Raw genomic sequence first — 15,923 nt, forward strand, 5'->3', positions numbered from 1 at the left:
TCTTATGTGGGACCTTGTCAAAAGCCTTCTGAAAATCCAAATACACCACATCCACTAGTTCTCCATTATCGAGTCTGCTAGTTACATCCTCAAAAAACTCCAGTGGATTTGTTAAGCATGACTTCCCTTTCGTAAAACTATCACATCCTTTATAATAGACTCCAGCATTTTCCCCACCACTGATGTAAGGTTCTGTCTGTAATTCCTTTTTTTTTCTCTCCCTCCTTGTTTTAAATAGTGGGGTTACATTTTCCACCCTCCAATCTGTACGAACTGCTCCAGAGTCTACAGCATTTTGGAATATCCGGTACTTCATATGTATCTCAGACATTGTGTTGACAACTCTTTGTTTCACACGTTAATGTATCAATATGTGTTTACTTGTGTTTAATTTAAAATATGGATTAACAATGTTTTATTGCTGTAGGTTTTATTCAATTCTTGTTTGTGAGTTGTGCTTTTTATCCAATTTGTATCTCTGCAAAAGCAATTGTGAATGACAATCTTTCAATTTCAGAGTATGACCTGACATGTAATGTTAAATTCCATCGGTTTGTAGTAAATGAATTAATCCTGTATGTTTTTGTTTGACCCTTAGTGACATGTTTACACTGGTGTGTAATTTGTAGCTCAGTTTATATTGTGGGGTACGTTATTGGGATTCATTCTGTAGCTTTCAATCAGGTACATTTTGTCTGTTCTGTTTAAGGTTTGGTATTTGAATTGGAGCCAAAGTGACACAGTGTATTTAAATCAGATAATGTGTGTGTTTTTGGACTGTGATTCATGTATCTACCAGTCAGTTGGAGAGAAATAGAAACAAATACTATCTCTACTGCTCTGTTTGACTATTGGATTGATAATGTGTCTCTTTGGGATCAGTCTGGGTCTGACTACTTCTTTTGTTTGTTACAGTGGAAACGATGACCTGACCGTGTCACTGTGCTTTGTGACTGATACTGTACCTAATATGTGTTGGAACGAGCTGGAGGTACTTTTCCATCTATTGATGAGTCATGACTTTCGTTCTGGTTCCTTCGAGTGTTTGCCTGGCAGAAAAAAAAGGTAACTCTTACACTTGAAGAACAGGTGAGTGAGAAGACACAAAAGTGATTAATGTAATATTTTCAAGAATAATCATTCTGAGCAAATCACAAAAGGAAAGTTCACACATAAGCAGTGTCAGTGTCTGAGTCCACTGCAGTACTGCAGCACTCTGCTTCTGTTTCCCAGGTATTTGGAGCAGTTTTACAGCAATGTTGTGACATTCAGAAACAACACATGCCCCGCAGTGCACAATGACTCGGACGACTCAATGGAGAAGTGACATTTGCACAAGCCAGAGTTCTATTTCCATGTCCAATTTATCAATGGACAAGAAGTAATAACTGTTTAAAAAAGTGTCCTTAATCTCCTCACCTGATCCTGCAATAGACAGTCTTTGAAAATCTTCCGTGTCTTCATTATTCAGCCATTTTTCCCCCACCATTCATCGAGAGATACAATACCCAAACAAGCCCTTCAGCCCATCGAGTCCATGCTGACCACCAACCACCCATTTATACCAATCTATATTAATCCCATTTCTACCTCTAAAGTCCCCACTATTCTCCTACAACATACATACACCAGGGGCATTTTATTTTAACAATGGCTCATTTACCTATCAACTTGAAAGTCTTTGGCATGTGGAAGGAAACCAGAGCACCCAGCGGAAACCCATGCAGTCACAGGGAAAACTTGCAAAATCCACACAAGCAGGACGAAGAACCATACCAATGTCACTCGAGCTGAGAGGCTGCGGTGCTGGTCACTGTGCCACTCTGCCACCCACTTCACTATCCAACAACAACAAACAGTGAGATATTGAATCCGAACCAGGAACATTCATTACAGTTTGGAGAGAGAAATCAGAAATGATTTTGAAAAAGGGAGTTCATCATATTCTGTCTCTCTCTCCCTGTCTAGACACTGCCCGTGAAAGACCTCTCCCTTTCCCCTGGCTCAGTCCACATTCCGGGACCAGTTCCTGCTTCACAGTGCATATTACAAACAGTCCCCCAGTCCTGCTGAATTAGCAGAAGTAGACCATTCAGCCGCTCGAGCTTGCTCCGCTATTCAATTTGTTCATGGCTGATCAATTTCTGAGTTGAATTCCACACTCCCATCTATGCCTGATAATCTTTGATTCCCTTGCCTAACAAGAATCTATCTACCCCTGCCTTAAAAATATTCAATTACCCCACCTCCACCACCTTCTGAGGCAGAGAACTCCAAAGTTGCACAACCCTCGGAGAGAAAAAAATCTCATCTCTGTCCTAAAATGGCGACCCTAATTCTAAAACAGCACCCCCGAGTTTTGAACTCATCCACAAGAGGAAACATCCTTTCCCCATCCACTTGTCAAGACCATTCAGGATCTTATACACTTCAATCAAGTCTCCCCTCACTCTTCTAAACTCCAGTGAAGAAAAGCCCAGTCTGTCCAACCTTTCCTCATAAGACAACCCACTCATTCCAGGTATCAATCTAATAAACCTCCTGTGAAACGCCTCCAACACATTTACTTCCTTCCTGAAATATGGAGACTAAAACTGCACGCAGTATTCAAGATGTGGTCACACCAATGCCCTGTATAACTGAAGCATAACATTCTTCCATTTATTTTCAATTCCTCTCATGATAAAGGATAGTATTCCATTTTCCTTCTTGATGACTTGCTGTACCTGCATACTAACTTTTCATGACTCATGCACCAGAACACCTAGATCCCTCTGCACCTCGGAATTATGCAGTTGTTCTCCATTTAAGTAATACTTTGTTTTTTTAATCTTCCAGACAAAGTGAACAACTTCACATTTTTTCACATTATACTTCATCTGCCAGATTTCTGACCACTCACTCAACCATCTATCAAGGTCTGCAACCTCCTTCTGTCCTCTTCACAACACACTTTCCTACCGATCTGTGTGTCATCTGCAAATTTAACTGCCATGCCATTGCTCCCCTCATCTAGGTTATGGATATAAATTGTAAAAAGTTGTGGGCCCAGCACAGACCCCTGTGTTACTCCACCTATCACATCCTCCCGATCAGAATGTTTTCTGTCAGCCAGCCAATCTTCTATCCATGCTAATTAAGTTACCCACTACACCATGAACTCCTGCTTTGCACAATAACCTTTCATGTGGCACCTTGACAAAGGCCTTCTTGAAAACCAAATACTGTATGTCAATGGGCTCCCCTTTATCCCCAGTGCATTTTCCTCCTTGAAAGAACTCGAACACTTTGATTAACCATGATTTCCCTTTCACATAGCCATGCTGAACATTTCCAATGACATTGTGTTTTTCTAAATGCCCAGCTATAGCCTCCTTAATGATCAATTCTAATGCCTTCCCTGAATCCAGGGTCAAGCTAACTGGCCTTTAGTTACCCAATTTCTGCCACCACACCTTCTTGAATAGAGGGGTTATATTTGCTACTTTCCAGTCTGATGGAACCTTTCTAGAATCTTGCAAATCTTGAAAAAATAACGAGTCAACTATTTCAGCAGCCATAACTTTAAGGACCCGAGGATGAAGCCCATCAGGACCCAGAGACTTGTCAGCCAGCAGCTCCATCAGTTTATTCAGTACCACTTCCCTGGTGATTATAACTTCACCAAGTTCCTCTCTTCCTTCCACCTCCTGATTTACTGCTATTACTGAAATATTTTGTGTATCCTCTAGTGAAGACAGAAGCCAAATAATTGTTCATTTCAACCACCATTTCCTTATTCGCTACTATTAACTCCCCATTCTCATTCTCTAAAGGACCAACACTCACTTTACTTACACTTTTCCTTTTTAAATACCTATGGAAACTCTTGCGATCCGTTTTTACATTTCTAGCTAGTTTGCTGTCATAATCTAATTTATTTTCCCCTGATTAACCTTTCAGTCATTCTCTGCCATTCATTATATTCTGACCAATCATCTGACCTGCCACTCGTCTTTGCACTGTTATATGCATTTTCTTTAAGGTTGAGGTTATCATTAACTTCTTTAGTTAACCATGGATGGTGGGTCCTCCCCTTGGAATTTTACTTTACTGTAAGAGTATACTTTGAGTATTCTGAAATATCCCCTTAAATGTCTGCTACTGCTTCTCTATTAATTTATCTCCAAGCCTAGAAACCCAGTTCAATTCAGCTGGCTCAGCTTTCATGCCCACATAGTTGTCCTTATTGAAGTTTAAAATACTCGTCTTGGACCCAATCCTCTCAATTTCAAACTGGATGCAAAATTCAATCATATTGTGGTTGCTGCTACCTCGAGGTTCCTTTACTCTGAGGTCATTAATTAACCCTGTTAAATTACACAATACCAAATCTAATATAACCCTGGCTGGATGGTTCCAGAATGTACCGCTCTCAGAAACTATCTCAAAAAGCATTCTATGAACTCCTCGTCCAGGCTGCTATAACCAATCTGAATTTTCCAGTTGAAATGTTAAACAAAATCCTCATTATTATTTCTATCCCTTTATCACAAGCACCCAAAATTCGTTCTTGTATACTTCACCCTACATTGTCATTATTGCTTGGGGGCCTGTACACAACTCCCACGAGTGACTTCTTTCCCCGACTATTCCTCATCATCACCCAAACCGATTCTACATCCTGATCTCCTGAAGCAAGGTCATCTCTAACTATTGCACCAATGCCATCCTTGATTAACATTGCAACCCCTCCACCTTTACCTTGCTTCCTATTCTTCTTGAATGCTGTATATGCCTCAGTATTCAGGACCCAACCATTGTTATCTTGTAACCATGTCTCTGTAATGGCTATTATATCACATTTATTTACTTCAATGTGCACTATCTGTTCCTCTACCTTGTTATGAATGCTATGTGCATTCACATACAGAGCCTTAGATTTTTATTATCTTTGTAACCCATCGTGTTGACTGTTGCTGTGTTCTTAGGTTTTTTTCTCTCTGTCCCTTCCGCCATTCACTGGTCTTCATTTCCCATATTACTATTCTGCTCTCTTGCCTTGACTCTACCCCTTGATTTGTTGCATCTACCCAAGCTTGATCCCTCTGTTTAGTTCAAAGCCCTCTCTATTTCCCTAGTTATGCAGTTTGCCAGAACACTGGTCCAAGCCGTTTCAGGTGCAGACCGTCAGAATGGTACAGCCCCCATTTTCTCCAGTAATGGTGCCAGTGCCCCATGAACTGAACCCCACTTCTCCCACACCAGTCTTTTGGAGTGTAAGTGTCAATGTATACCTCTCAATTCCCTAGTCTACAATTTATCACTGTCAGTTTCTGATTTTGAGTGTGAGTTTTTCTGTACCTGTTTTATGTGGGAATCATCTTATTCTGACCCTTTCAAATTTTGATGTGTCTGTGTGTCTGGCTTGTACTTTATTCCCATCAGTTTAGGGTATGTGAGTGTGGATTTGACTGTTAATGTTACATTCTTGGGAATATATATATTAAAAAAAAGATATGGGGGTTCACATTTCATCTTTGATTGTCTAGAAGGCCAATTTAAGGTTTAACCTGTGCCCTTAAATTTCTAACATGTAGCTGTGGTTTTTAACCTGTCATTGTCACTATCTGTTATAAGAGTAAGGATATCATTCTGGTTTTTAACTGTGGATTTTTCACCACATCTCTACATTGTCTCGGAAGTGAATGTGATCTTCAGTCTGTACATGCCTGTTTCTAACATATGGCTCTGAGGTTTAATTTGTACATGTCATTCCCTGGTATGTGACGGCCAATTCTATTCTGAACCTGTCAGTTTTTGTCTGTGCGGAGTTTGCAAGTTCTCCCTGTGACCGCATGGTTTTCCGCCGGGTGCTCTGGTTTCCTCCCACAGCCAAAGACTTGCAGGTTGATAGGTGAATTGGCCATTGTAAATTCCCTCTAGCGTTGGTAGGACAATGGTGGGGATGTGGTAGGGAATATGGGGTTATTGGTATTGGTATAAATGGGTGGTTGTTGGTCGGCAGAGACTTGGTGGGCCGAAGGGCCTGTTTCAGTTCTGCATCTCTAAATAAATAAAATAAATAAATATATGCAAGCTACTGATACTGTGTCTGTATATTTGATTCATTCCTGATCTGTGAGGCTCTGGCACCCTGGTTGAGTGTAGGATTCACTCTGCATCTATGTGTCTTTGTGCTGTATGTGAGTTGAGATCCTGCTGTATTCAGGACTTAATATATGTCTCAGGCACTGTGTTGTCATCGCTTTGTTTCACACGTTAATGTATCAATATGTGTTTAATTTAAAATATGGATAAACAAAATTTTATTGCTGTAGGTTTTATGCAATTCTTGTTTGAGTTGCAGTTTGGTATCCAATTGTAGCTCTGCAAAAGCAATTATGAATGACGAGCTTTTAATTTTAGAGCATGACCTGATATGCAATGTCAAATTCCATCCGTTTGTAGAAAATGAATTAATCCTATGTGTTTTTGTCTGACCCTGAGTGACATGTTTGGACTGGTGTGTAATTTGTAGTTCAGTTTATATTCTGGGGTATGTTATTGGGATTCATTCTGTAGTTTCAATCAGGTACATTTTGTCTGTTCTACTTAAGATTTGGGAATTGATTTGTAGTCAAGGCAACACAATGTATTTAATTCTGATAATGTGTGTGTTTTTGGACTGTGATTGATGTATCTACCAGTCAGTTGGAGTGAAATAGAAATGACGACTATCTCTACTGCTCTGTTTGACTATTGAATTGATAATGCGTCTCTTGGGATCAGTGTTGGTTTGACTACTTCTTTTGTTTGTTACACTGAAAATGATAATCTGACCATGTCACTGTGCTTTGTGACTGATACTGTACCTACTGTGTATTGGAACGAGTTGGATGCACATTTCCTTCTGTCGAGGAGTCATGCCTTTCCATCTGGTTCCTTCAACTGTTTGCCTGCAGGAAAAGAAAGGTAACTCTTATACTTGAATAACAGCTGAGTGAGAAGACAGAAAAGTGATCAAAGTAATCTTTTCAATAATAAACATTCTGAACAATCACAAAAGGAAAGTCAACAACACAAGCAGTGTCAGTGTCTGAGTCCACTGCAGTATTGCAGAACTCTGCTTCTACTTGCCAGATATTTGGAGCGGTTTTATAACAATTTTGTGACATTCAAAAACAACCCAAGCCCCGCACTGCTCCATGAATTGGAATACCCGATCAAGTAGTGACATTTGTGTAAGCCAGATTTCTATTTCCATGTCCCATTGTTCAACGGACAACAAGTAAGCACTGTTTAAAAAAAGTGTCTTTAATCTTCTCACCTGATCCCTTCAAATCTGCCGCATCTTTATTGTTCAGCCTTTTTTTTTTCTGCTGTTCACTATCTATTAACAATAAATAGTGAGATACTGGATCTGAACCAGGAACATTCATTACTGAAGAAGGGTCACTGACCTGAAACGTTAACTCTATTTCTCTCTCCAAAGATGCAGCCAGACCTGCTGAGTTTAGTTTAGTTTAGCTTAGAGATACAGCACTCAAACAGGCCCATCGGCCCACCGAGTCTGTGCCGACCATCAACCACCCATTGATACTAATCCTACACTGATCCCATATTCCTACCACATCCCCAACTGTCCCTATATTTCCCTACCACCTACCTATACTAGGGGCAATTTATAATGGCCAATTTGCCCACCAACCTGCAAGTCTTTTGGCTTGTGGGAGGAAACCGGAGCACCCGGAGAAAACCCACGCAGACACAGGGAGAACTTGCAAACTCCACACAGACAGTACCCTGAATTGAACCCGGGTCGCTGGAGCTGTGAGGCTGCGGTGCTAACCACTGCGCCACATTTCTTGTTTTTATTTCAGATTTCCAGCATCCGCAGTATTTTGCTTTTTATTGTCACATTCATTACTGTTTGGAGAGAGAAATCAGCAATGATTTTCAATAGTGAGTTCATCATATTCTGTCTCTCTCTCCCTGTCCAGACACTGCCTGAGAAAGACCTCTCCCTTCCCCCCCAGCTCACTCCATGTTCCAGGACCAGTTCCTGCTCCACAATGTACATTACAAACTGTCCCCCACTCCCGCTGAATGTACCCGGTAATCAATGCTAATCTATGAGCACATCGGCAGACGCGGGCCCAAATCTGTTGTACTGCTGTGAGCAGATACTGTTTGTTCACTTACCCCAGGCTTGTAATGTCTCCATTTGCAGCTGATTTAAACAATCACAGTGAATGGCGCTCAGAGGCAGAGCTGGGGGATGGGGTGCGCATGCGCTCTTCTCCGCGTTATGACGTCACATTCGACTGTCCTTTCTCGCGCGTGAGCAGATCTCTGCAATAATTCAGCAAATAAACATCAATGGGAACTTTCCCCAATGTCCACATTGAAAAGTCAAACATGGGGTTAGGGTGGAGGGAGGGAGGGGAAGTGTGGGGGAACATGGAACATAGAAAACTGGCAGCTGGTCCCATTTAGATGCTCAAATTGCGGACTCTGTCTGCAGGGTGTTTGTTACTATTGAGCCCCTCTTCTCAAAGCGACAGAAACATGGGAAGAATGAGGGAGCCGGTGTGTTTGCTGGGACTTTGCAGAGTTAATATCAGCCAGCAACATTTTATTTTACCCGAGTGAAAACCCAGGTCAATGAGAGTAATACCGGACGGCAATCTTCATCGTTTTATTTTAAACAAGAGACACGCGATTACACCGGACACACAAGCACAGTGAGAATAGAGCTGGACCGTCCCAGAGTCCCAGCTCCCGGTTGTTAAATGTCCTCATGTACACAGTCTTTGCTGTGATTTTCAGGGGTTAGTTGCCGATGCCTAGGTCTGTATCCCTTAAACACTCTGAGACAGGAGATTCTCGCAGTCCCTGTTGTAATATTGATGGACGGGGATTTTTCCAATCTTTGGCCGAGTCGATCATCACCTGCTGTTCAATCATGTTATTATGCAAAGAATTAATGAGACATTCTGTTCACTACTCAGGCCTTGAACTCGGTTTGAGCAGACCAAAAACTGAAAGGTTCAGCACTTTTCCAGATAGAGCAGGTAAAGCTGGATAGAGGGACTCAGGGTGAATCCTACACACACAGGATAGAAGCAGTGACAGGTACTCAGGGAGGGGAACTGGTCTCCTTTCTGTTACCTCCTCACCCAAAAAGAGACAGTTAGAGACTGATTAAACATCCACCCCACTGCAATTCAGTACTGGAGAAAGACATAGACTCATCTACTCCATCCTTCCTTACTGTATCTGTGACATGGTACAAGGGAAAGTTTTCCAAAGCCCCTCACTCACAGACAGCAACTGACGTGTGTTCAGTCAGTATTCGTCTATCACTTAGTCTGAACAGGGGTCTCTCCAAAAACCTGCAAATGCAGAATCCGGAAGCAGCTGTTTTGCTCAGAAATTGGTCGTTGCAGGAGAACCCCTGGCTGAGTGTGGAAACATTTTAGATATGTCCTCAAATCATCTCTCATTTGGGAAGATAGTTTACAGTTCAGGGAAATTTGTCGGTAACATGTGAAGTCGAGGCTCGAAGGCAGCATCCATACCTCCAAACGGGTCATTTACCTGAACCCTTCTAACACCACCTAACCCTCATGTGGCAGAGTCTGCAGATCATGCATTGGATTTATCAGCTATTTCAGAACCCATCAAACTGGAGTGTAAAAAGTCATCCATAATCGCAGGGGACTGTCTGAGATGGAGGAGAATAAATAGGTCAATATGACGATCATCAATAATAATAAAGTGCATAGGGAGGAGAGCGAGAGGAGGGAGATAGAATAGAGAGGGGAAGTGGAGACAGAAAATGTCCTGTGATTATTGGCCAAAATAGACCTACAAGGTACAAACTCAAGTTCTGTGATCAAGTCTGAGAGTTTATTAAGCTTAACTAAGATAGATAAAGTGAATGTTTAACAACAGCAATAGGTTTACAGCATCACTCAGCACCGGTTCTTGTTTCTGTGCTTGCTGGGGCGTGGACTTCTCTCTTTCTGCTTCCCTTGCTGTTTTCTTGACCGTACTCTATCTTCTCCTTCTAAGTGTGATAATGATGTTCCGTGGACCCCTCTGTAAGTGCCGACAATGTCCCGTAACACCCTTTCTTTTACCCTTCTTTGGGTGCAAGGATGTCACCATATTAGCTTTGAATTGTTTGAAGTATCCTAATTGGACCAAGTTGACATCATTGTTTGACCCTAGTTAGTTAATGGTTCAATCTACACACATTACAGATACTTCCTGTTCCTTTCTATTTTAACAAGGATACTAAAGGTCACATTCTTGCTGATAGAAGCCATTTTTTGAAATTCTACAGTGTCCTATTTCTCTCATCTCACCCCCTGTAAGGATGCTGTGGTCTTCAACCTATCTCTCCCATTGTCCTTACATAGAGGTTTTAACGGACTATAGCCTTGTAATGTCATTTCATAATGAAGCAAGCATTAGCTCAAACAGACTGTAATATATTGATGTACATAGCATACAATTAGTCCTATTATTGTAGCTGTCCTTATTATTCACAAAGGTAAAATATGTCATGATCCATCACCCCCACATTGTGGGCCCCCTCCTGCTGCATGACTTTTCCTTTATGTCGTGACTCAGTGCATCATCCACACAGACACATCTCTCAACATGGCATTTTGACATATTCCTGTGAAGATGACCGTCATGCTTTGCCATCCAGCCTTGACATAGCAGTTCTTGCATAAATGTAAGCCATGGAAATGCTCTAACCTTTACACAGAGTATAGCAGTGTTCAGGTGATACAGAAAATCCAGTGAATTGGGCAGAGACAATCAGTTGATCTATCAAAGTCTCTTAGTTTGATGCTCCTATCTATACTACTTAATACACAACTATTCATTTGCACCTGAAAAGCTTGGATAGATGACTCTGGATTGTGTTCTGTAAGTAAGGGGTTGTTCTCCTTAGCGAAATGGAGATTGAGAGGAGGTTTGATAGAGGTGTATATAAGTTAGACAAGGATAACCTGTTCCCATTAGCTGATGGTACAAGGACTAGGAGACACAGACTGATGGTTTATGGCAAGAGATGGAAGGGAATGTGAGGAAGAACTTTTTCTGTTTTACCTGCTGGACCTCGCTGTCCACAAGTGTGGTGGAAGGAGAGACAATCAATGATTTCAATAAGAAACTGGATAAGCACTTGAAGGAAACAAACTTGCTGCAGGGCGACGCTGATCAAGCAAGGAAGTGAATCTGATTGGATGTTGAGAATATTTTGGAAGCTTTCTTTCTGAATTTGCATTGACATTTTTTAAACTGCAAAATTCCACAGCACACTTGACCATCAACTTTAAGGGAGAAGAACATAATGTTGAGAATATTTGTCGACTTCAATTCAGTCATGGCTTTTCATTTGTAACATTCTATGGCAAGGTTGCAGAAATATATGTGACCGCGAGTGGACATTGCGATGACCGGGAATCTAATCTGGGTCAATTGTTTGGAAGGCAGATATACTCACCACTATACCAGCATCGCTGGCATACATGTAGCTCGTCATTTATACAGTATACAGACCAGAGCTCATTGGAACTCAAATGTCATTTCAACCATTTCAATCTGCACCTTAACACCACGTTCATGTTCCCATTGGAGGATAGAATCATGGAATGGTTACATCATCTCCGAGAAACCGACAAAATTCTAACAGGACTGGACAGACTAGATGTAGGAAGGATGTTCCTGATGGCGGGGGAGTCCAGGACCAGGGGTGACAGTCTAAAGATAAGGGGTAAGACATTTAGGACTGAGATGAGGAGGGATTTCTTCACCCAGGGAGTGGTGAACCTGTGGAATTCTCTACCACAGAAATGAGTTGAGGCCAAATTATTAAGTAAATTCATAAAAGAGTTTGTACTACTGGATTCGGGCATTTAGATGCTCATCAGATGAAATGCATTTTAATTTCCTCTTATATTTGTAAGGCTTTTTTTAAAAAACAGTACTACCTTTTAGGGCCAAACAGTGATGAACACCGCAAACTCACAGCCCCAGCGACCCGGGTTCAGTTCTGGGGACTGCCTGTGCGGAGTTTGCAAGTTCTCCCTGTGACCGTGTGGGTTTCCACCAGGTGCTCCGGTTTGCTCCCACAGCCAAACACTTGCAGGTTGATAGGTAAATTGGCCATTGTAAATTGCCCCCAGTGCAGGTAAGAGAATTGAGGGAAGAATTGAGGGAATGTTGCAGGCAATATGGGATTAATATAGGAAGAGTATTAATGGGTGGTTGATGATCGGTACACACTCGGTGGGCCGAAGGACCTGTTTCAGTGCTGGATCTCCCTATGTACTACTAAAGCGTGACTTTAGTTCTAAAATGATCGCCGCTTATTTCAAAAGGGATCAAGGAAGACGCGGACAAAGCGAGAACAGGGTACTGAGTTTGGATGATCAGCCATGATCGTATTGACTGGCGGTGCAGGGTGGAAGCGCCGAATGCTCCTGTTCCTATCTTTCGATATTTCTATTAAGTTGGTCATTCGGCCCGTCGTGTCGCGGCCGGATCTCAGCAAGACCAGCTCACCTCGTCCCACCGACCCGCCTTTTCTCCATTGCTCTGCAGTTTTGTTTTATTCTTGATATAATTATCCAATTCTGTTTTCAGGGTCTCGATTGAATCTGCCCCCAACACACTCGATGTTATTCCTCTCCAATTTCAGATATTTCTGAAGGAATGGGAATATTCTTGCATGACTCACTTTTAACCAGTAGATGGCATCAGTCTACAATCATTTGGATCTTGTGATTTGTGTACACACATATCGACCGCAATGGGTCTGCTGCTGCCCGGGGAGTTCTCCAAGCACGCCGCCTTGGCAGGGACAAAAACACTGACGAATTATCCCAGTTCCTTGTAAATCTCCAGAGTGTACAAAAATAAAACACGGAGCGCAACATCTCTTTAAATTCGCCTTCAGCTTCTTTGAAACAACTGCCCTGAAAAAAAAACTGACCCTGCCCGGAACTGAGTTTGACATCAGATAACACAACGGCTCTTCAAAGAGACATCAAATTGGCAAAAGATAGAGCTGTTATCTCTTGTTGATTCCAGCACATAAACGTCTCAGAAGGATTTGACCACCCTCTTTCCTATCCACTGATAACTCTCGAAGCAGAGTGACCCAGATTCCTTTGTCTCCATATTGCAGCTGGGAATTTCAGGACCTTACAGTTCGCAGTGTGAGAGCAGTGACACCATTGTATACAAGTCATTTTATCAGAGTAGCTCATTTTAGAACTCAAGACACGCCTTAGTGGTATATAAACGGTAGAATTGTAAAAAAAAAAGCCTTATAAATATGGCAAGAGAAAATTAAAATGCATTCCATCTGATGAGCAGATAAATGCTTGACTCCAGTACAATTCATACCAACACAAAATAACGCGAACAGTATAACATTACCGTCTCTCAGACAGTAACCAGCCCTTTCACAGATGAAGTGGGTGGCTCTGAAAAGAGCCTTTGGGTTGACAAATTCAGGTCTGGCAGCTTCACTTGCCCTTCGTGCTCGGAGCGCTGGTTTTCTTGGGCAGCAGCACGGCCTGGATATTAGGCAACACCCCGCCTTGTGCGATGGTCACCCCTCCAAGCAGCCTGTTGAGCTCCTCGTCGTTGCGGACGGCCAGCTGCAGGTGTCTGGGGATGATACGGGTCTTCTTGTTGTCCCGGGCCGCGTTGCCGGCCAGCTCGAGGATTTCAGCTGTCAGATACTCGAGCACAGCAGCCAGATAGACCGGGGCTCCGGCACCCACCCGCTCAGCATAGTTGCCCTTTTTAAGGAACCTGTGAACACGGCCCACCGGGAACTGCAGTCCAGCTCGGGAGGAGCGGGACTTGGCCTTGGACCGAGCTTTACCACTGGTCTTCCCTCTTCCAGACATTTCCACAATCTCACAAGCACTTTCACGAAGAATGTTGAGATCCGCCCACATTCCTCCTCCTTGTACCTTCTGGAGGAATGGAGTGGTGGGCACTGCTGATTGGTCACTCTGCTCTGTGCTCTTCATGTAACCAATCGGGGAGCTGCTGAATTCACCAATCAGGAGACGCCAAGGAGATGTGGGCGGAAAATAACGGCGCCAAATTGTCAGACTGCAACCGATTTTTCAAATTTGAAAAGCCCGCCAATATATTGGGGCGGCTTCAATATAAAATATCACATTTCTAGTTCTTTTTTTACGGTTAAATAAATAAAACCTTTTTCATATTGTGTTATTCTACATTTGGTAACAAGTTCCAGATTGGCTTTTACATTCTGACATCTATTCGGGTTTACTCTCTGTCCTTTTTGAAACCAGCGGGCAGAAAGTCTCTTTCACAACATTCTCCAACCGGGCACATTTCATGTCAATTTTCATAATAATACCGCATCACTGATGAACGATTGTTTGTTATTCGTGGAAGACAACAGCGGAGTGTAGATTTTCAGTGTCAGGTGTCAGCGTGTGAGGAGGGTTCCGACACCACCGGGGGGTTCTAGATAATGTAATTATTAATTTTTGAGGTCAAACTTGAACTAGGGAAATAAGTGACTGCGAACTGATGTATGTGCGTTAAATCAGCTTTTATTGTCGAAATACAGAAAAGGGGCCGAATATGAACACGTCCGAGAACAAACCTCACAAATGGTCAGTGGCCAGTAATTTATGTACGGGACATTATTAGTTGGAGACAGAAAGATCGCACGGGCAGTGAAACTGCATTAACCAGAATCTATGGGAGTAAAACAGAGATCACAAAGGCAAGGACACTTGATATATAAATCAATATAAGTCGACACTACACAGACAATGTTGTAGCTTTTTCAGAGAAGTTGTGGGTGGCTCTTAAAAGAGCCTTTTTGTGTTTTGGGTGTGTTTCAGTACATTGCGGATATTTACTTGGAGCTGGTGTACTTGGTGACCGCCTTTGTACCTTCCGACACGGCGTGTTTGGCCAGCTCCCCGGGCAGCAGCAGGCGCACGGCGGTCTGGATCTCCCGGGAGCTGATGGTGCTGCGTTTGTTGTAATGGGCCAGGCGGGAAGCCTCACCCGCGATTCGCTCGAAAATATCATTCACAAACGAATTCATGATGCTCATGGCCTTGGAGGAGATGCCGGTGTCAGGGTGAACCTGCTTCATCACTTTGTACACGTAGATGGAGTAACTTTCTTTCCTGGATTTTCTCCGTTTCTTGCTGCCCTTCACTGGCGCCTTCTTCAGAACTTTCTTGGCGCCCTTCTTGGAAGGTGCTGCAGTTTTCTTCTCGTCAACCATGATCACGATCAATTTCAGACACAGAATTACCGAAATTTCGCTCCAAGCTCGCATTTTATAGACATCCCCAGAACCCTATGCAAATAAAGGATGGGAGAAGGCCATGTTCATGATTGGCTGGTTTACAATGATGTCACTGCCTGATGTTCTGTATCTATCTGACTGGGTATCTAAAGCAACCAATCACATTTTGTGCTTCTCACAGTCACAAACTGTCGCAGCAGTCAGATCGTCCAAACCCCTTTGCCGGCCCTTATCCATCTACATCAGTGACTTGCTGAGTCCCTCTTCCTCATCAACCATTTCTATTTTGCTAGTACGAACTCGTCTCTTTTTTCACTCTACGTATAATTTCTCTATAGTTCCCTTCCTTATCAGGATGTAGCGCCCCTCTGCACTTCCGTCCATCAACAGGACCGAATCGTCCAGTATAGTGGGTGTCAGAGTGGGGCAAATGCGAGCATTGAAGTGCAAGTCCTTATCTCCATGTAGCGTGCCAAATAAGGTTGGTCAGCTGCAGTCACAAGTAACCACATGAAAGATTTATATGACAGCACTTCTGATATGTCTTCCTTTTTCCTCAACCGAGGATACCCTTGTCCTCACTTTCCACCCCATC

General features: G+C 42.7%; 1 protein-coding gene across 1 annotated transcript; it reads right to left on the reverse strand.

Annotated features, from left to right (window-relative positions):
* Positions 1-14,681: 14,681 nt before the first annotated feature.
* On the reverse strand, positions 14,682-15,304 carry LOC137356214 (histone H2B 5-like). Its single transcript, XM_068022066.1, has one exon. It carries the CDS (start codon positions 15,302-15,304, stop codon positions 14,924-14,926), a length of 381 nt encoding a protein of 126 aa, XP_067878167.1. The 3' UTR covers positions 14,682-14,923.
* Between the last annotated feature and the right edge of the window lie 619 nt (positions 15,305-15,923).

This window comes from Heterodontus francisci, chromosome 45 (assembly GCF_036365525.1).
Source record: "Heterodontus francisci isolate sHetFra1 chromosome 45, sHetFra1.hap1, whole genome shotgun sequence".
Lineage (NCBI taxonomy): Eukaryota > Metazoa > Chordata > Chondrichthyes > Heterodontiformes > Heterodontidae > Heterodontus > Heterodontus francisci.

Coding starts and splice junctions, on each gene's coding strand:
- LOC137356214 (XM_068022066.1), bottom strand. CDS start 15,304: ATGGTTGACGAGAAGAAAACTGCAGCACCTTCCAAGAAGGGCGCCAAG.